Source organism: Rousettus aegyptiacus, unplaced genomic scaffold (genome assembly GCF_014176215.1).
Source record: "Rousettus aegyptiacus isolate mRouAeg1 unplaced genomic scaffold, mRouAeg1.p scaffold_m13_p_5, whole genome shotgun sequence".
NCBI lineage: Eukaryota > Metazoa > Chordata > Mammalia > Chiroptera > Pteropodidae > Rousettus > Rousettus aegyptiacus.
This window is the reverse complement of record NW_023416308.1, coordinates 438,149-458,767: the sequence shown is the minus strand read 5'-3', so window position 1 is coordinate 458,767 and position 20,619 is coordinate 438,149. Positions and strand designations below refer to the sequence as shown.

The 20,619-nt window shown below is 66.1% G+C and overlaps 1 protein-coding gene across 1 annotated transcript in view; it reads right to left on the bottom strand.

Annotated features, from left to right (window-relative positions):
* GALNT9 (polypeptide N-acetylgalactosaminyltransferase 9) overlaps positions 1-18,516 on the bottom strand; it is a 29,835-nt gene extending 11,319 nt beyond the window's left edge. Inside the window, exons 1-4 of the mRNA XM_016146000.2 lie at positions 18,208-18,516; positions 5,236-5,416; positions 1,625-1,791; positions 719-893 (exon numbers count right to left, since the gene is read on the bottom strand). Of these exons, the coding sequence (XP_016001486.2) occupies positions 719-893; positions 1,625-1,791; positions 5,236-5,416; positions 18,208-18,448 (764 nt within the window). The 5' untranslated portion in view covers positions 18,449-18,516. The remainder of the gene's footprint in view (positions 1-718; positions 894-1,624; positions 1,792-5,235; positions 5,417-18,207) is intronic.
* Positions 18,517-20,619: the final 2,103 nt, after the last annotated feature.

The following is a 20,619-nucleotide window of genomic DNA, read 5'->3' as shown; positions in this document are numbered from 1 at the left end:
AAGGGGCGGGTGTGTGTGTGGGGGGGGGCAGGGCGTTGCGCGCGGGGTGGGGGGGGGCCGCCTGCATGAGACCCTGTGGTGCGCGGTGAGCGTGGGGAGCAGGCCAGGTGGAGAAATGGGGGCAGCGCAGGCGACGCACAGGAGCACAAGGACCGAGGGCAGGACACGGGCTCCCCGGGGCCTCCCCGGGCAGCAGGGAGTCCCAGGGCAGCCGTCCCTGCGGAGCGTGAGAACCCTCCCCCCCCAGAGCTGCCACAGGAGCCCCGCCTTCCTGTCACCACGGGCACCTGCAACGCCCCCAGGCTTCCCATTAGAAGCCTTGCCTCTCCACGGCCGGTCAGACCCAGAATGTTCCACAAGGACCAGAACCTGCTCCCAGCTGTGCCCGGAGGCCCAGACCTGGAGTAACTGACCAGGACCCTGCCCCCGAATGCGCCCACGGCACCTGCCCCAACCTCGGTGTGCCGCCGGGATGCGCGCTCTGCCCATTCGGTCACCTGCTGGATCTAGTGGCCAATTTGAAGTCCTCTGGGACGGGTGGGGGTACAGACCGATCCTCACACGAGGGCGCCCCGAGACCCGCCCCTCCCAAACGGAGTCTGGGGTCACGCGGCTGGATGCCAAGAAGCCGTGGGGCTGGCCCCGGACGCCTTAACTGGCTCTGACACAGGGTCCCCGAGGCCAGCAGCGGGGCGCAGTGACTCGCCGCCACCCTTACCAGCCGGCGCTGAACTCCACGTGGGCGTCGAAGAAGCCGACGACGGGCGCCGTGGCCACCTTCCAGCCCTGCAGCCGCGCGCGGATCAGGCCCTCGCGCCGGCGGTTCCGCACGACCTTCACCAGGCCCGGGTACCTCTTGCTAACGTACTGGTCCAGGTTGAACTTGAGCTCCACTGCGGGGCACAGAGACGGCTCTGCTCGCAGGCGCCCCCGGGGGAGCCCGCGACCATGAGACCTGAGGCGGACGTGGACAGGCAAGGGGGCCGTGTGCCGGACGCACACCCCTAAGCGTGTAAGGGGAAGCACGGCGGCTGGACCGCCGACAGGGCCGGGAGCCTCGCACGCACGGCCCGCCCCACGGGGCTGGCGTTGCAGGCGAAAGGGCGCCGCTCACTGGGGCGGGTGGGACAGAGAGGGTGGCGCAGACGGGTCAGCCGTGATGGGGCGTGGCGTCCGGGGGTGGGGGCGGCATCTGGGGGTTGGAGGGCGTGGCGACCGGGGGTGGGGGCGGCATCTGGGGGTTGGAGGGCGTGGCGTCCGGGGGTGGGGGTGGCATCTGGAGGTTGGAGGGCCTAGTGTCTGGAGGGTGGGCTGTAGCGTGGGGAGGCGGTGTCGTGGGTTGGTGGTGAGGGCATGGCGTCGGGATGGACCTTGAGGACGCTGTGCTCCCCGGCATAAGCCAGTCACAGAAGGGCAGGCAGTGGAGGACTCCGCGCGCCAGAGTCCCCTGGAAGGGTCGGAGCCACTGCGGCTGCGGTGGGGGGGGGGGGCGGTTAGGGCACCCCTGGGGTGCCCGGCGGGGGTGGGGCCTGCCCTGTCCGCTCCGACCTCGGCCGGTGGCTGAGAAGGCAGACACCCCCCTTCGCCCCCCCCCCCCCGCCGGGCACCCCGCCGGCCCGCTCACCGTTGTCACTGTTGTCGTCCACCAGGATGACTTCCTTGAGCAGCGGGGAGGGCGTGTGGTTGACCAGGCTGTGCACGGAGCGCAGGATGACCGAGAGCGCCTCGTTGACAAAGATGAAGACCACGGAGATCTGGGGCAGCCCGTCCGAGGGGGGCGCCTGTCTGCACCTGCGGGGGCGGCGGTCGGCGCTGGGGCGAGCCGCGGACGCGGGGCCCGCCGCAGGCCGGCGCGGCCAGCTCTACATCCTACGCCCATCGGAAGAGTGGCAGCGACGCCACAGACGGAGCACGCGTGACCCGGGAAAGGACCCGGCCGCGGCCGTCCCGGGCCCGAACCCGCCGTCGCCCGGCCCACGGTGGGCGCCTCCGCCCGTAAGGTGGTCAAGCCCCGCTGGGACCGCGCCAAGCCGGTTCCTTGGCGGCCTCGGCAGGGGTGGGAGAGCGAAGCGGTCACCTCGGGGTCAGTGGGGGAGCCTGGGCGGCAGGGCTGGGGCCCGCATCAGCCCTCGACGGCCAGCTCAGTCTGCCCAGGACGGGCGACAGCCGCCGGTCCCGCACGCGGCAGGCGCTGTCCCCGAGGGGACGGGCTGCCCAGGGTGGTGGAGCCCAAACGTCCAATGAGGCCCCTGGCGCAGACGCCGTGTCTGCGGGGAGAAGCCCAGGGGCTGGAAACCGAAAGGGACAGACGGCCTCTGCCCCTCTGCCGAACATGGGAGGACAAGGGGGCGGAGCCTCGCTCTGCCAAGGCCCTACCCAGTGTGGGCGGCACCTGGGGGGCAGCGCAGGGGGCGGGGCGTCAGATAACATGTGTCTGCTGACGAGTCCGAAGAACGCAAAGGAGGTCGTTCATGGGACCCGTAGCAGCTAATCCACCAGGGCCAAGGGGACGCGGATGCGGACGGCGCAGTCAGAGAAACGGGAGGGAGAGACGAGAAAGCAAGTGACCGACGTAACGCAGGAGCCCGACCAGGTGCGCTGGCTGCTGTGACGAGTGTGAGCGAGCGAAATTCCCGAGAACGGCAGCGGACTTTCACTTACGCTCAGCACACACCCACATGCCCGAACTCATGGTCACGCTCACAGGCTCAGTCACATTCAGACTCACATGTGTCTGCGCACCTGCACAGTCACACTCACACTCACCTGCAACCGCATGCACCCACACACGCAGTCACACTCATGCAGCCACATGCACACCCACACACACGCAGTCACACTCACATGCACCTGCACACACACGCAGTCACATCACACACGCACACCCACACACACGCGGTTACACTCGCATGCACCTGCACACACACGCAGTCACATCACACACGCACACCCACACACACGCAGTCACACTCACATGCACCTGCACACACACGCAGTCACATCACACACGCACACCCACACACACGCGGTTACACTCGCATGCACCTGCACAGTCGCATACTCATGCTCACACGCCGTCACACGCCACGAACACGCGGCGCGCAGGACGGGGCCCCCCGCGACACTTAACGGGGACATGCCAGTCTCCCTTCCACAACCCCATGGGCCGGGCTTAATCATCAAGATCTGTGTTCTGTGCTTTGTGGCATCATTAACGCCGCTGCTTAATTAGAAAAGCCCTATACCTCCAGAAAAGGGAAATGGATATTGCGTTAGTGGGGGAGTTCTCACTGGGACTTCGGTGGACTTGCCTTTGGGAATACTGCACGGACGTGCAGGCACACGTATGCACACGTATGCACACAGAAACACAAGCATACGAGGGCATACACATGCACACACAGTCACGCACACCCCCCAACGTCCCGTGCAAGTTCCTGGGTACTGCACCTGTCAGAGCCCACCTGCAGGGCAGTTTCTGACTGGATGGACAGCCTCCTGGGGATTAAGGCCATTCAGGAATCTGAACCCGACTGCTTCAAACGGGCACAGACTGCTTGCGTTTATGCTCATAGTCATTTAATCTTCCATAAACATTTGCCGAGGGCCTACTAAGCGCCAACCCCGACATGACAACGTGGAGCTGCTGCCATCTGCAGAGCGGAGGACCCCAGGTGTCGACCTTCTGCAGCCCTGGCTCAGGCGGTCCCCTCCTTGGGTTCTGGTCACCTACAGCTGCATAGCTGGCCTCCGACTTGGTGGCTGCAGAGCCCCATGATTCTTCGGTGATGTGAGCAGACAAGGGGTGGATGCTTCTGTCAGTTTTTACTTTTGGGAGACTGAGGTTCTTTACAGGGGGAGCCGCCCTGCTCCGCGGGGCGGGGCAGATGTTCACAGGGAAAGCCAGAGGCCGTCCTGCTGCCTGAGCAAGGTGCCGGGAGGAAGGTGCTCTGGAGAACATGTCGCTGGACAGCGACACGGTGGGCAAAGCGGGCCGAGCCCTTTGGCTTCAAGCAGAAATCCAATCCCGATTTGCTCCAGAAAAAAAAAATTTAAATATGTGTGCTGTGTGTGTGTGAGCGCGCGTGCGCTAACTCACTGCGGTGCCTAGAGGCTTTACCTATTACGCCTTAGTTACATCCGGGCTGCGGGAGCGGGAGGAACCAGGCGCTCATCCTGGGCCCTGGACGCGGCTCCTCGCCCCCTGCCAGGTCTGCTGTGCCCCGCGCTGGCTTTTCCTCGGGTGTCAGGGGCGCCTGGGGGGGGGGGGCAAGCTCTCCTCTCACGGTGAAAAGATGGACCAGCTCCCCAGGTTCCCATCCTTGCAGTTTTACTTTGAGGAAAATGCCTGATTTTTTTCCCCCCAGTGTCCCCAGGTAATTCCGAGTTTCACTGATTGGGCTGGCCACGAGCACGTGACAGCCCTGAGCCAGTCGTGGTGGCTGGTGGCCCTCAGCTCTGACCGGCTTAGCCCGGGAAGTGTCCGCGGCTGCGGAGGCGGAGGCGGGGAGCCCGCGCCCAAAGAGACAAAGCCGGTTCGGGGGGAGGCAAACGCCAGGCCATCCCAGCATCCAGGCAACGTGGCCGCACCTGCCCAGCCCCCACGGGCACGCGCAGGCAGGTGAGGCGGCCCCGCCCTGCCGGATGCTGGCGGAGCAGGTGCGCGTGCTCGCGCCCAGGCCCGGCCTCACTCCGCGCATGCCCCGCGGCGCGCGGAGGCCTTGACCGCGTGGCCGCTCGGCCCAGCCACCCCCCTACCCCCCCAGTGTCCCCTCATGCCGAGCTCCGCGGAACCTCATCACGGTAACGGCGTCCGCCTGGCACGGTGCTTTGTGCAAGTCTCGGGTCCACCAAGTCCTCGTGAGCACGCAGTGACTGGGGACCAGGGCTCTGTCCTGAGCGACCGTAAGGTGAGGCCTCTGAGGGGTCTGACCTCCGGTGGCGGTGGGTGGGGTTACTGCCCCCCCCCCAGGGCGAACCCCTCTGGACAGGGCGCGGCTGGGTTAAACGTCTCCACCCACCACTGCAGGACCTGGACCGAAGCCAGCAGGACAAACCCCTCGGCAGAGCCCGACGCTTCCGGCCTGTCACTTGTCATCTGCGTCGGTGGCGGCACCCTGGGCATCAGCCACGGCGCAGCCCAGGTTCCCAGACTAAGAAACGTGCGTGGCGACGGCACCGAGCGGCCTCAGCGCCCCGCGTCCGTGCGCGCGTCCGTGCGCGGCGGCTACTCACTTTTTGGGCCTGTAGTCGGGAATGGCCCTGTCCAGCGAGATGCGGTCGCTGAGCTGCGCGTTGTAGCCGTACTCCTCGTACTTGCGCGCCGCCTCCTGGCCGTGCTCCTGCAGCGTGGCCGCCAGGCCGCCCTGGCCCAGGCCCCCGGGGCCCTCCACCAGACCCATGGGCTTGGCGAGGCCTGGCGGGAGGAGGGGAGAGGGCGTCAGCGGGCCCGGCAGAGTCCCGCGGCCGGACATTGGGGGGTCGCTGGACCCCGGGCGGCGCTCAGAGGGCGTGTGGGGCAGGGAAACTGCGGTCTGACCCCGTAATGGCACTGCGCGTTTGCTTAACCCCCCAGAATGCCCCGCGCCAAGTGTCCCCCGTGTCAGCTGTGGACTTGGGGTGATGGTGACGGGTCCCTGCCTTAAGCGTAGGGGGAGCCGCCTGGGTGGAGGGGATGTCGGGGACCTACCTCCCCGGACTTTCCGCTGGATTTTCCCGTGAACCCGAAACTGCCCTATAAGTAAGGTCTATCACGTGGCCATCCCTGGGACTACCTGCACCTGCGCCCAAAGGCGGCGCTTCGGTGGGGAGGCGGGCGGCGTCCCGACCACCCACCCGCGCGGGCGCCACCTGCTGGCTGACGCGGCTGCCTCCTTCCTGCAGGTCCCGCCGCCGCGCTCGCCTGGGGCGCCTTGGCTTTGTGAGTGGCTCCCGGGGAGACGCCCAGTGGCTTCTGCAGAGAGAGGTCCCTGGCCCCCTGAGGCCACCGAAGTGCAGACTCTGGGAAAGACCTGATGTCGATGTCACCTGAGGGACACAGCTGCTCTCCTCTGGTGTGTTACCCGGGAAACAAGGCTGGCCCTCGACAGCAGACCCGACCCGGGCCTGCCAGCCGTCAGACCCCAGAAGGCCACCCCGTGGCCGGCATCCGGCCGCAGCCAGCCCACCCCTCACTCTCCCTGCCAAGGCTCCACTTCTGTCCCAAGTGCTGCTCACCACCGTCGGGCTGGGGTCCCTGATGCCGTCCGTTATGGCTCACATAAACTCGTAACATTGTTCCCGTGCCTCAGTTTATCTTTTAACAGTCCCGGCTGAGAGCAGGGCGGGGCGCCGATCCCGCCCCCCTACGGCCAGTGGGTGCCCCTGCTCCCCAATGCCAAGGCCCGGAGGTTCCGGGCCCTCACGATCTTCGGGAATATTCCATTTTAAATGGCAAAACGTAACATCGGCCTATGTAGGACTGAAGGGTGCCCACTGGAGGTAGAACTGGAAATCGCACGGCATGCAAATCACTCCCGCCTCCTTAATATTGCAAAACATTTGTGATCACGCTATTTTTTAAATGCCTGCTCCGCACCCGCATCCCTCACTTTGAAAAGTCTGTCGACAGATGCCCCCCCTAAAGGCAGCTGAGGGCGGCCCTCTATAAGGGACCCCACCCCTGCTGGAAAGTTCACACAACCCAGAAAGCTACGGGACAAAAGGCTTCGTGTGCCCGCCGCTCTGCAAGCCTCGCTCTCCGGGACGTCGTTCTGTTGCCCTTGGCCCTGTTCATTTTGTCCGCTGACCTCCTCCCCCGCACACACACACACACAGGGCCGGACCTCGCTTCATCAGCGGGGACGATCCCGTTCTCACCACCACCTGCGCCCCGTCCTCTCTCCCCCGGGTTCTCAGCTCTCATTATTTTTAGTTGTTCTGGTGGTTACCTTCCTGACCTTAAAAGGCCAGGTGGTGGCTCTATTTCTGGAAGTGTCGGCTTTAGCCAGTGTCTATGGACTCCCTGCCAGGTTAGAGAAGTCAGCATATTCCCCAGAGTCACTGTTCAACGGCCGTGGTTTCATTTATATCTTTTTCAGTTAAATATCTATGTATCCAAACTTATATGAATAAGCTTGGGGGTCTCTTGGACACTTAAAAATTTGTTAAAAGGTAGATCCCATGTTAAGAGTTCTTACCACAATAAAAATAATAAAAATATAAGATGTCGAGTTGCAAAAAAATAAATAAAGGGAAAGCCCGTCAGCACGCTTAGCTCTGCGTCTCCCGCTCGGCTACCCCCCCCCCACGCCACGCACAGACAGACGACGCCGCTGGCGATGCATGTGGCCCTGAGACTGCCCCGAGCTGCCCGCGACGTCGTCTGCAGGTCAGTTCTCACGGGAGACGCGGGACCACTGGCCGCGCTGTGACCAGCGGGCGGCAGGTGTTGCGGTGAAAACCCATCACCAACTAAACTAGCGGAGAATTTTCAAGCATCGAGGCCACGTCGCCTGCTTTCCCTGAAACTGCACCCCCAAATCGCGTGCGTTTCGTTTCGCTTTAGGTCTGCATCTTGACGTCCTGTGCAGCTTTTTGGGTGAACACACAGGACGATAACAAAATGCGCTTTTGGCCACAGGCACCTCCTCCACGGCCCCGGACGTAGGTGCCGTTCGTGGGTCCGTTTGCAGAAGAGGCCCCACGCAGCTGACGCCTCCGGCTGCTCCTACGGGCGCCTCCATCGGCCCTCACGGAGGGGACCCCCGAGTCTCGGTGCGTGCGCAGGTGTAACCCGGCCCTTTGACCACCCTGTCCACGGCTGCCCGTCGCCCACCCTGGGCCCCCAGTCAGGGGAGGTGGTGCAGACTTCCACAGCCAGCACAGCTCAGCACTGAGCAGGAGACCTGGAGAAGGAGTCTGGCCATGTCGCGGTGTCACTGAATACAGGCCCTGGCTCGGGCCTCTGGGGAGCCCGGCTATTTGCACCCAGGAGGGGGCCTCATGTTTCAGAAAAATGGCTGAGGCTTGGCGCTCAGGGACTTCTGCAGCTGGGCGGGACTCCCGCTGACCAGGCCACTCGCTCCTCCGCGCCCGGCCCTCGGGGAGGGGGCAGGGCCCCAAGCACTTGGGGGGGGCGGTCTGTGCCTTGCCTTTTGCTCCCACTTTAAATAGTCCAATGTATGTCCTGTGCTATTATGACCCAATAATGGTTATAATTAACGCTTATCTTTTATTTTTTTTTTAATTTATTATTATTATTTACACCTACAGCACCTGGTCTTCCTAGGCGGTCTCCCATCCAAGTACTAACCAGGCCCGACCCTGCTTAGCTTCGAGATCAGACATTGGGCTTGTTCAGGGTGGCATGGCCAGAGACCATGGACTGGGGCTCCACGGGGGGGGGGGGGGGGGGGGGGGGGGGGGGGGGGGACCCAGGACCCTCTGCGTGTGAAGCAGAGTGCTCACCGCCACCCCGTGGGGCCACATCCTACGCTGACCTTTTAAACCAGCTCGCGACAGTCTACCATATGGCCAAGCGCCGGCCTCGCGGTTCTGACGCGCTTAGTTTTATGGAGCTTGGTGCCGAATCGCAGGAGGTTTAGGTTAACTTTGCACGCTGCTGGCAAACGGGCCTTGGCTTCCTTAATTAGAAAGTGCATTGGCTCTGATTGAAAAGGTCGTGAAATGCTTATTGTGGAAAATTCCAAAAACGCACACGACACGGACGCACACGTGGGCACACGTGCACACACATGTGCACACGCACACACAGGATCAGCCAGCGTCCTCCCCAGGAGAATCAACGCCAGGACTTGAAGCTCCTCGTTATTTTCATACAACTTCATGCGACGGCTCCCGGCAAGGTGGGTGAATCGTGTGTGGCACACGCCAGCTCACGTCCCATTCCTTGGCACCGCGGGCATTTTCCTGTCACTAAAAAACTGCGCGAACACTGCTTCCCGCGGCTGCAGACACCAGGCCTCGCCTGCGACCGCGCTGTGATCCCCTCCCCCGCCGGCGGCGATGTCGGGGCGTCGGGGCGTCTCCGGAACGCCAGGCGCTGGGCACCCAGGGGACCGGGCCCTCGCGTTCCCGCAGCCCACACACAGGACGGGGTGCGGGGCGAGCAACGCCCACGGGGATCGTGGGAATGGCCGCCGGGCACCTGAGGCCACACATTCGGGGGCGGGCTGGGGGTGAGCCTCCAGGGACCTCGCTGTCAGCCTGCAGGAAACGGGGTGCACCGGAGGGGTGGGCCCAGTAACGGTCGGTGGAGGGGGTGGGGACCGAGGAGGAAGCTCAGGGGCCTGTGCCGATCGCGTGGTCCGGGGTGGGGTCCAGGCCGGGGAGGAGGAGGGTTCCCGGGGGACGAGGGGCCCTGTGGACACAGTACCTCCCCTCCCGGCCCGGGGGGCCGGCCCACGCGGGCCCCGCCATGGCCCAGGCGGGCAAGAGCTGGGCCAGCCAAGGCAGAGCAAGGGCTGGACAGGCCGACCACACCGCAGAGCCTCGTAGGCGGGTGTGGGTTTCCCGGGGGCCGGGAAAGCCGGGGGTCCAGGCGGAGGGGGCGGGGTGGTCCTGGGCTGTGTGGCAGCGGGGTGTCCAGACCAGGGTGGAAGGAAGTGCTGGGAGGGCACAGGCACGTCCCCGGGGCCCTCTGCAAACCGGGAGTCCCACGCGCCCTCAGGCCCCAGCTCCTTCCAGAACATTCTCTGCTCCCTGCCCTTGCTCACAGCCCGAGGCCACACGGCAGCGAAACGCATTTGGTGTCAGAGGCAACGAAGGGACTTTGCAGAACGAAGCCACCACCATGGAGGAACCGGGCGCAGCGGGGCCTCCGGTGTGACTCGACACCACCACTGTGACCGCAAAGGGTCGGCGCCTGTGTGGGGGCCTGTGTGGAAGGGGGGTCATGTGGATCCCTCTCCCGTGACCTAACTGCGGGGGCTTCGGGGCCGCGAGGCGACGCCCGTGGGGGGCGCCCAGAAGCCGTCGGTCGGCTGTTCCTGCCTTTTATCCGCAGCCCTTCGCTCTTCCTCCTGCCTGGAACTCGAACTCAGAGCCCGGGGCTGCAGCAGCCACCCTGCAGCCCTGCGGCCGAGGCCCCGCGGCAGGACGGGAGAAGCTGGGATTTGAGTGGGGCGGGCTCTCGAGGACGCCCGCCGGCCCTCCGACTTGCATGTTCCCCGACGCTGTCGGGCGCCGTGCCCAGGGTTTTGTCAGGGACCCTGAACCCTCCTTACCCGGGAAACAAGGGGCAAGAGGCACGGCCACCCGGCGAGCCACACTGCCCGCCCGCAGCAGGGGCCCCTGCGGGACGTGGCTGGCCGGCCTGGGCCGGGAGCCCCCAGCGGGGCAGCGCGGCTGCCGGCTCCCCCAGCTCTGCACCCGGAGGCGCCCCCCGCGCTGGGCCCGCCTGCCCGTGGGCGCACAGGGGCCCCCGGGCTTGTGGGCAGCTGCGATTTCTCAACATGGAAGGAAGTGTGGCTTCCAAGCTCCCAGCTTCTCTTTGAATCGCCGATTTCCATCTGTCACAGAGACTTAAGCCAATGTTCCCGGGGAGGAGTGTTAAGCCGAGACGGGGAGGCTGCTGGTCACAGGACAGGGCAGCAGAAGTCGCAGAGCGAAGGCGCCTTCCAGGAGGGCGGGCGGTGGGCGCCCCGCCAGCGAAGTCCGGGAGCCCCCAATGCGCGGCCCGGCCCGCGCCTTAGTGTGGGGCACCCCTGGGGACGCTCGGCCCCCGGCGGCCTGGAGGCCGGGACGCGGTGTCAGCGGGGTCCCCGGGAGCACAGGGGACCAGCCACCTCCCTGAAGACCACTAAGGGCGTTAGACTGGAAACCACGGTAAGAACGTCAATGTCTATAAAGCAATAAATATCTGACAAGATAGCAGGAACTTCCTAGGCCAGAATGAAGAAAAATGGAGTGGGGCGACCAGTGAGCCCGCGATTTGCTTTTCTCCCCAGCGGGGAGGGGCTCTAGACGCCCAAGGGCCTGCTGGAGCCCCTTGCGCGGCTCAGCCGGCCGACCCTCCAGCCGTGGCCGGGGCGGGGCGGCCCCACCTGCTGAGCCTGAGGAGCAGATGCCGCCGCCGCCCTCCCAGGATGCCACCGGCGCCCGCCCCTGACAACCACCGGCACACGGCCGCGCGCCCCTGGGACGGGCGCCACCGACAGGGACAGAGCCCCGGACAGGCGGCCGCTGTGGCCGCGGGGCCCTCACGCCGCCCTCGGATCACAGAGGCCGCCAGTCCCTACTCCCGACACCGCCTAGCGGGGCGGACTCCACGGTTTGCCGGGAAAGTCGCGTGTCGCCCGCTGTGCCCGCGTGGGCTGTGACCTTGGCGGCCGGCTGGGGGGGGGGGTGGCGTGGGCGGAGGGGAGGGAAGGGCAGCCACCAGAGCAACCCGCTGGCTCCCAGGCCCTGTCTCTTCACTTTATAAAAATTTAGGCCAATTTAACGTGCCTGGCTATTAATTTCGACGATGACAAAGTGGAGATGGAGGTGGGGGGAGGCTGGCCTCGGCCCCCGCAGAGAGCAGCTCGGCCTGGCTGCAGCTTCGCCGCTCTCCAAAGACAACAGCTAATTTCATTACCGACAGGTCTTTTAAGATCCCCTGGGGACTCGGACGAATAACAGACTGTCAGTAGCGGGAAGACCGACTGCCCTCCTGAAACCGTGAAGTCAGGAATATTCTGCAGGACACAGCGATACCTGTAAAATATATCCTCACTGGGACTGATACAGTGTTTGATAAATCTTCATGCATAATACTCGCGTCCGACTAACATGAATATTTATGGGGCCGCGGCAGAGATAAGGGGCGGCCGGCCGCGCGGATTTGCGGGCCCCTCTCTCACTTGGGGGAGCATGTGGAGGCTGGGCGCGTCACATGGCCAGCTCCTCACCCTGCTCGGCACCGACCTGCCCCAGATTTGAGCCCCATCGCTGCAGGGGAGCGGGTACGGGGACACCGGGCATCCTGTGACTTCAGCGGCCACCTGGTTCTGAGGCGACCAGCCTGAGAGGGTCCAAGAGGTCGGGCCCCGGCCCCCCAGCCCACCCCGGCCCCTGGCGGTGGACGCGCTCAGGTGTCTGGGCTCCGGTCTCTGCTCAGACTCTGACTGCGGAACCCCCGGGAAGTGCTTTTCCCAGGGGCTCCGCCCAGCCCTGGGGGGTCATAGACAGCAAGGGACCCAGGACCTCACACTCTGGGACAGAAGTGGGGGCACAGTCTCGGCCCCAGGGAGGGGAGGGTCTGGGTGGCCCAGACAGTGTTCTGGCTCTGGCTGGAGCCCCCCTGGGCAGGAGCAGAGGTCCCGGACCCCTGCTGGCTGGCCGCCCAGGGCCCCTGCTCGCTGGCCTCCAGGACCCCAGCTCGCTGGCCGCCCCAGAGGGGCTGCTGGCCTCTCATGCGGGCCCAGGGCCCAGCTCCCAGCAGGTGCTCGGCAAGTGCTTGTGAATGAATGAATGAATGAATGAATGGACGGGAAGGGCACAGCACTGGCGCCGGGGTGCCGTCCTCAGAGCTCCATCTGTCAGCGGACAGTGACCTTCAGTCGAGGAGAGGCACGAGCCCCAGAGTGCGTTCGGCCTTGAAGGCGCGGGGAGCCTTCGGCGGGTGCCGGCGCTCAGCTCGGCCACGGAGCGAGCCGCCCGCAGACGCTCATCTCCCACAGTTCCGGAGGCCAGAGCTGTCCCGGATCAAGGGACGATTTGTCCCTGGCTTGCAGACGGCTGCCTACTCCCGGCACCCTCGCTGGGCCGTCCTCGGTATGTGCTCACGGAGACCGTGTGACCCCCCGACGAGGGCGCCAGTCCCACCGCGGGCCCCTCGCGACCCCTCTGACCCTGGTCACTGCCACAGGCCCCTCCCCTCGCTCACCCCACCGGGGTTGGGCTTCAGGACAGGAATGTGGGGACACACAGCATTCAGTGTATTCACACTGAATCCGTCATGAATTGGATAAGAAGGGGGGTCACCTCCCCGGTCCCCTCCCACCCGCCCATGGAAGCCTGGGAGTCACGCGGTTTTTCAGCCGGGGTGTAGCCAAGGCACCCAGGAAGTGCGGGTTGGCCCTGTGGAGCTGAGCCGGGCAGGTGGGTGGGCTGTGGGCCCCGCAGCCACGACACTCTGGCCAAAGTCGGCTGGGCCTCACGAGAGCCTTCCTCGTCCCCCCACACGAACCCTCAGGGTGAGACTGCGAGGCCCAGAGGCCCACAACTCCACGCACCTTACAGGTGGGGACTCTGAGGGCGGGGCCTCCGTGGCCTGAGGGCGGCCACGGGGTCATCCCAAGCCAGGCGGGCGGCCGGGCTCTGCGGCCCCATCTTAGCTTCGCGTGCACAGCTGAGTGCTCAGGCCGGCTGAACGCCGGCGTTTTCCACGAGCTGCCGAACTCGTGTGAAAGCAGCCGCTGGGTGACCGGGCCCTCGGCCTCCGGCCTCTGTGCCGGGCCCGGCTGGCCGGCCTCACTGCCACGGCCGGCGGCTCCGGTAAAGCAGAAGCAGGCCCGCTTTGCTCTGAGAGGCGGGAGCTGCAAGGCCAGCGCCGGGCTGACCAAGCTGATCTGGTCGCAGCTAGGGCCCAGGGGGGCCATCCAGGGCAGAGAGCTGGTTAAGGGTAGGTGAGGTCCCCAGGGGACCCTGACCCACAGGGCTGAGCCTTCCGAGGCAGACGCCAGGAAAGCACGACGCAGAGCAAGGCCATCTGCAGCCCCGAAGGGACGGCGCGCCGAGGTTTCTCCCGTTCCGCCTGCACCCCGAGGCCCAGAGCCGGCGAGCCCTCGGCCGCCCAGAGGCCTCCCTGCCACGCCGGCTCTCGTCCCGGCCCTGCGTCCGGCGCCGGCCTGCAGCCTCCTCCACGAAGCGTCCTCCCCCGTCACGGTCGGCCCCGGGCGGTGGCCTCGGGTGTGAGAGCCTGGCCCTGCCTCCGGGGCAGAGGCGTGGGCGGCTTGGCCTCACGCAGGCCCCGCCCAGCCGTGAGGCAAGGCACCCATCAGCAATGCGGACAGCGAGCTTCCCTCTTCGGGAACGCGGTTGTGGGGGTGGTCGGACTCCTGGGGTCACCACACTGGGTGTCTGGAGATGGTCCCATCTGGCCTCCTGAGTGGAGTCTGGCGGCACCCGCGGGCCCGCCTCGCCTCGTGTCCTGGCCCCCGATCCCGCGTGGGTGTCCCCAGTGGGATGTGGGATGCGGAAACACATAAGACTGAATTCTCGTCGCGCTCCCAGCCCACGAAGGAAACTAAGGACAAGCCTTGAAAGGCGCAGATGGCCGGGCCGGGCTGTGCATGCAAATGCACCCAGCCCACTCGCTCCCGAGGTGGGGGCCGCCCCGTGCGTCATCCCTGGACTCAGACGCACATCCCCTGGGCGAGGCCGGCACTGGCGAGGTCCGCTCCCCCAGGCGAGGTGCGCGAGGGGCGCTACCGTCTCCCCAAACGAGGGCCCCAGTCTGCACGGCGCGGCCCGTACAGGGAAGGGGCCTCGGCTGTCCTGGCTCTGCCGTCGCTGGCCGGTGGCCGGATGGGGCCCGGGCCAGCCCGGCCGGTGGGGAGCTCAGGCAAAGGAGAGAAAAAAGGCCCCCGGCCTCCGCAGAGTGAGCGAAGCGTCATCGCAGGCTGCTCGGAGCACACGCACCGCAGAGGGGGCGAGCGGGCTGCCCCGGGGCCGCGGAGGGGGGATCTGGGGGGCAGCCACCACTCTTCCTGGTAAATCCGTGTCCGCGGGCGAGGTGTGGCACTGATTGGGGCGAAGGCCAGACAGTTAATGACCCGAGGGGGAATGGCCGGCCAATTAGCCGCGTGCCACCCCAGAGCAGGACCTGCCAGGGCCGTGACTAAACCGCAGGCCGAGGCCATTTGTCCGGCCACGGCGACGCCGACTGTTGGGATCAGCAGTGACTGTGACTCATAACACAGCTTCGGGAGGGTGGACACCGCTGGCCTCGGGCTGGGAAGGCCCCCGGGAAGAGCAGGGGGAGCCGCGTCTGGAAGCACCAGCTCCAGCGGCCCCGCCGCGCGCCAACGGCCCCAGGCCGGCCACGCGCCTCGGTGGCTCCCGGCCTCTCTGCGGGCGCAGTGGCCCACGGCGTGGACGGCACCCTACGAAACGGGGGCTGGGGCGGGCCAGGGCGATGGGAACCGGCGCGTGCGCTCCGAATTCTAGAAACGACCTCCCTCAAAAGCCACTAACCAGCGCAAACTGAAACTCCACTGTGCCCGGCCCAGCTCCAACACAGGGTCACCTCTGCAGGGGTCACGAAGGTCCCGGGCAGCCAGGTGGGCACCAGATGCTCCTCTCTGAACAAAGACCAACCTTTCCTATGAGTGATGCCCTTGACTAGGGGAGGGCCCGCAGCTGTCCAGGGCCGGCACCTGTCCGAGGCCCGCAGCTGTCCAGGGCCCGCACCTGTCCAGGGCCCGCACCTGTCCGAGGCCCACGACAGCGGGACAGAGCCACACGCTCTCGCCCTGCAGAGGCTTAGTGCTGAAGCAGGAGTGAACGCCGACAACCCTGACAAGAGCAGCACGCGGGGAAGCGCCTCACCCGCCCCGTCCCCAGCGGGCTGGCCGGGCCCCCAGAGGCAGAAGGGCCTGGCGCGCAGGCACCTGCGTGGGGACACGGCCGCCTCCGCGCCGAGCTCAGGGGCCGCGGAGCCGGCGTTCCTGAGCCCCGCGTGCCAGCCTCACGCGCAGCGCGGCGAGTGCTGTGCCTGACCTGCGAGCTGAGAGAGTCAGAGGGCGACTTTTGTCTACAAACATTTTTTCTTGCCTGGAGCGCTGAATTTAGAACCCGAGGCTCGCGTGCATATGGATGCGCCTACACCGCGTGTCCTTGAAGAACGTTTTCCCCCAGGTGCTGCGAATGTGAATACATACCGCCCCCCCTTTCCAGGTCTTTGCCGAGGTCGGCAAGACATCCCAAGCACGGGTCACTGGACCGGCTAAGGGAAGGGTCCGGGGGAGAAGCCGGGAGAAGGGCCTGCCCCTGCCCCCGCCCGCCTCCAGCCAGAAGAGACCCCTCCAGGAAGCGGTCGAGGGCGAGGAGCTCCAAGCGAGACACCCGCTGGTTTGGCCCTCTGCCTCTCCTGTCTGAACTCAGCTGAACGGTGACAGGGACCAGTTTCCCGTTTCCTGCGTCTGAAATACCAGGATGAAGGGACGGCAGCGGCCGCCTCCTCCAGGAAGCCTCCTCTTTGCCGGGCTTCCTCGCCCTTCACATGGGGGCTGAGCCCGATCCAAGAGCTGAGTGCTATTTCAAATGGCTTCTCGTGGACCAGTGTCACCCCCACTCCTGTCCTGTCCCCCCCCAGGGACCAACCTGGGATGAGTGTTAGGTTGGGGACCCTCTTGTCATTTCCAGGAACAGATACTGAATGGCTCCTGGGTGGGACACTGTGCTGGGCACATTGCCTGAGAGACGCAGGGCAGATTCATCAGTGGGAGCAGGTGGGGGGGACAGGAAGTGACAGACAGACTGACGGACAAAGACAGAGACAGAGGGACACAGAGAGAGACAGAGAGAGGGAGACGGGCAGGGACGGGGACAGTGGGGGAAGGGAGGGAGGAAGGGGCTCGGCGCAGGGAGGGGGGAAACCAGATTTTTGCAAAACAGAGAGAGGGGTGGGAGGGGGCGGGAGAGGCTGGGGGGCGTTGGCGACACCCGCGTTCCCAAACACTTCTGCGTCTCAGGTCAGTGTCGGGAAAGTCACCGGAAGGTCCTGGCTTTTCCTGCCACCACGGGTGCTGGCTGCCTCTCGCCTCGGGGGGTGGGGGGGGGACCGGCTGGCCGCGCTGAGCTGGCCGCGCTGAGCTGGCCGTGCTGAGCTGGCCGTGCCGTTACACAACGGGCAGCCAGTGTTTTTACATAACGCTCCGGCTCTCCCCGTAAAATGGACCGTAACACCCCGGCAGACGCGCTCAGTGGAGCTGCCTCCCTCGCGGGGCGAGCTGCCTGCCGGGGAGCTCTCCCCTGTGGCTTTGGCTGCAGCAGGGGTCGGAAAAGCCAGCACGCGGGGGACGGGCTCCCTGGGGGCGGCGAGAAAGCAGAGGCACTCTGAGGGGCGAGCAGGGCTGTGCGCGGTTTCCGGATCTTGGGGTGTCACCAAGCCTCCGTTCAGGGGTGCTGCTCAGAGGCGGGCCAGGCGTCCTAAAGGAGACCCTGAGCGGCGCCGGCAGCAGGCGGGCAGGCGGGACCCGGCCCGGCCACCCCCCCGGAGCCTGCTCCACTGTGCCGGAGGGGTTTGGGGGGCTGCCAGTGCAGGAGCAGACCGCAGGCACCGAGTGGGAGCCCACGGAGGCAAACACGCACCCCCCTCCCTCCCAGGCCCGGCCGGCACCCACGGGCCCAGGGAGCAGCAGCCCCTCCGCCCCCACCCGGCTTTGCCGACTCTGAGGTGGGAGGGTGCTCAGTCCCTCCAGCTGTGGCCGTGGGCCCTGACCCTCACGCTCGGCACTGACCCTTGGGTGACCCGCACTTGTTCTGCATGGAACAAGGAGCCCCTCCAGCAGCGGGGCTTCCCACAGACACCCCAAGGACGGGGCCTCGAGGCATGGCCCAGGATGCACCCCAGGATTAACCCCCGCAGGCCCCCGCCAGGCCCCTGACTGCTGGCCGCCGGGTGCAGCCGCAGCCTCGCCCTGCCCACGGCGCTTTCCAGAACCAGCCCTGAGTGTCCAGAGGACGGGCGGCTGGATAGGCCAGGCGGTCAGGGGGGCAGTGTGCCCCACCGGCACCAAACCTCTGAAGGGGCACTGCCCTGCCTGCCTCCACTTCAAGGACTTCAGAGACAGAGGGGGTGGCCCCAGGGGTCAGCCCTGACCCCTGACCCCTGACCCGTGGAGGAGCAGTGTGCCCACGCTCCTGCCCCTGGTCGCCGCCCACCCCCAGAGCAGGCCCTGGACCCTCTTCACAAGTTCTCTCCGGCCCTCTCGGGGAGTACGTTGGTCGCTGTGTGTGTGTGGTGGGGTGTTCTCAAGTGTCCGTGGGGGGTGCGTGAACCAGTGGTCATCCAGCTGACGCCCTCTGCTCATGTGAGCCTTAAAGAGCCCTTCTCTTTCCTACCTGCCCTCCCAAGTGACTGGAGGAGTTCCGGCCCAGCCCGCTGGCCATCAGGCCCCTGGGGTCAGCCACGGCGCTGGCAGCTGGGACACAGTGCCGTGGGACAACCCTCCTCCCGCCGCCCCCTTACTCGGGGCAGGACGCCGCCGGCTCACCCACCATTCAGCTGGTTGTAGACCACCTCCTCCAGGTGGTCCAGGCGCTGCAGGATGGCCTCGCGGTCCCCCCGCGCGCCCGCCTTGGCCAGCTGGCTGCGCGGCCGGCGGTCGGCGCCGCGCGCGACCTGCACCAGGCGCGCCGAGCGGCCCTGCAGGCGGCAGTACACGGAGAAGAGCACGATACCCACGAAGACCAGGATGTTGACCGTCAGCAAAGTTTTGATCTTCCTGGCCACCGCCATGGACGCGGCTGGAGGCGGGGGGCTGCCTCGCCCGCGGGGCACCCGGTGCGCCCGGCCGCAGGAGCCTCCGCCCCGCCCGCGTCGGGGACCATGAGCCAGCCCGGCTCGCTGCGGGGCCGCGGGGGCCGCGGGCGGGGGCCGCGGGGCGGGGGCGCGGGCTGGGGGGAGGGGCTGCTGGCGGGGGCTGAGGGTGAGGGAAGCCGGGGTTTGAGACAGGGGGCCGCGGAGGGGGTGTGCGGGGCAGGGGCCGCGGGCGGGGTGCGGGGGGGGGCCTCGGACGGGAGCCGCGGGCGGGGTGCGGGGCAGGGGCCGCGGGCGGGGGTTCGGGCGCGGTGCAGGGAGGGGGCCGCGGGCAGGCTGCGCGCTCAGGCGCTGCGCCCGGGAGCTGTCCCTTCAGCACCGCCGCGTCCGCTCAGCGCGCCCCGCCGCCGCCCGGGGTCCCCGCGCGCTCGGGCAGCCCGGGGCCACGGGCGCGGGGCGCAGCCGGCATCCTCTGCAGAGGGGCGCGGCCCCGTCCTGGGGGCGGCGGCGCGGGCCGGGCGGGCGCTCCGGCTGGCGTGCGGCTCCTGCCCGCCCCGCAGCCACGGCGCCGGTGCGGAGTGACGCGGCCGCCCAGCTCATCGGCATGCACGCAGCGGCCCCGCGCCCGCCCCCGCCGCGCCCGCCCCCCCCCCCGCCCGCCGCGAAGGGCGCGGGGTCCCGCCAGCTCCCGGTGTCCCCGCCTGGTCGGCCGGGCGGGGCGGGGCCCCGCACTCAAGGGACCCAGATCAAGGGCATCCGGGCGGGCGCGGCGGGGGCGGAGCCAGCGGACCCTCTCCACGCCCCCTCCCCAGACTGGGAACAAACCCAAACTTGACGCGAGTCTAATCTGACCCTGGTCAAGGAAGTGTTGTCTGCGTGACTGGAGGTGGGGGCAGGAGGCCTTCGTGGGGAGGGCGGAGCGTAGGGTAGGAGCCACCTGGGGAGTGTCCTAGCTGCCTGCCCTAAGCCAAACTGAATCAGCCCCGGCCTCCCTCCCCGCCCCCGTCCCCCTCTCTAGGGCCGAGGGCTGGGAAGGGCCGAGGGCGGGAAGGGCAGGATTCAAGGGCAGGCTGACAGGCTTGAGACTGTATGGGACCTAGGGACCCCACCAGGCTGAACAGGGGAACCCACCAGGAGAGGGGCACAGTGACCCCTGGGCTGCAGACTCCCTAGCTCGTGGTGGCCCTCTGCCCCCGAGTCCTCACTGTCTTCCACGCCCCTGGTTCTGGGCTGGGCTGTGCCCGCCCAGCCCGTGCCTCCCGGGAGATTCTGGCAGGAGCTGAAAGACTCATCCCTCATCTTCTCCACTGAACCCTTCTTTTCTTTCTCCGGAAGTTTCTTCTCCAGAAATTCAGAGGCCCGCCACCAGGAGGGACCCGGCTACTGAGACCTGAGGCCTGCTGTCTGCAGGGAACTCACCACACAAGTCACTTCCTCCGTGAGGGGCCCGGGACTTCTGCCTTTAATCATTGTCCCGAACAGGCTAACGAGCGACGTGGCAAGTTTGATCAACACCTATCCGCTTTTGATAAATAGACATTCCGTGTCCTTTCCTAGGAAGCACTGCGTTTTTCTGTTTATAAAGTGCCAGGCCGAAAGGGTAGCTTCTAGAAGGACAACACGAACAGCTCACCTTTACGCGGCGGTGAGATTTTGCCAGGCGCCGTTGTAGGTCCTATCGACTGACCACCCCGAACAGCGACCGCGTTGTGACACGAGCTGGCATTATCTGATTTTACAAACGAGGAAACTGAGGCAGTGAGCAGGTGGATGCTTTGCTCAAGGTCATGTCAATGGCACAGCGTGGACCTGGGATTCAAGCCCAGACAATTCGGCTCCAGAATCAAATTTATTAGCTGCCGTCACTCAAGAAAAAAAGAAAGCACTTTTCATTATATGTTTATTGGAAGCGATGTTAAAGTGGTTTTGCAGAAGGAAATATCATTTTGGTCATGTAACTACATTGCGCAGCATTCTAACATCGAGGAGGAAATGACACATTGCTAATATACATCAATATTTGGCTAAATTTCATTCGAAACAGAAGCATGTTGACTTGGGAGAGTTGGGGTTCTGTGCAAGGAGGGGACGCACCTAACAGTCCAGCAAACCGGTGTTCACTGGTTTTAAAAATATGCTAAGGCTGAGCT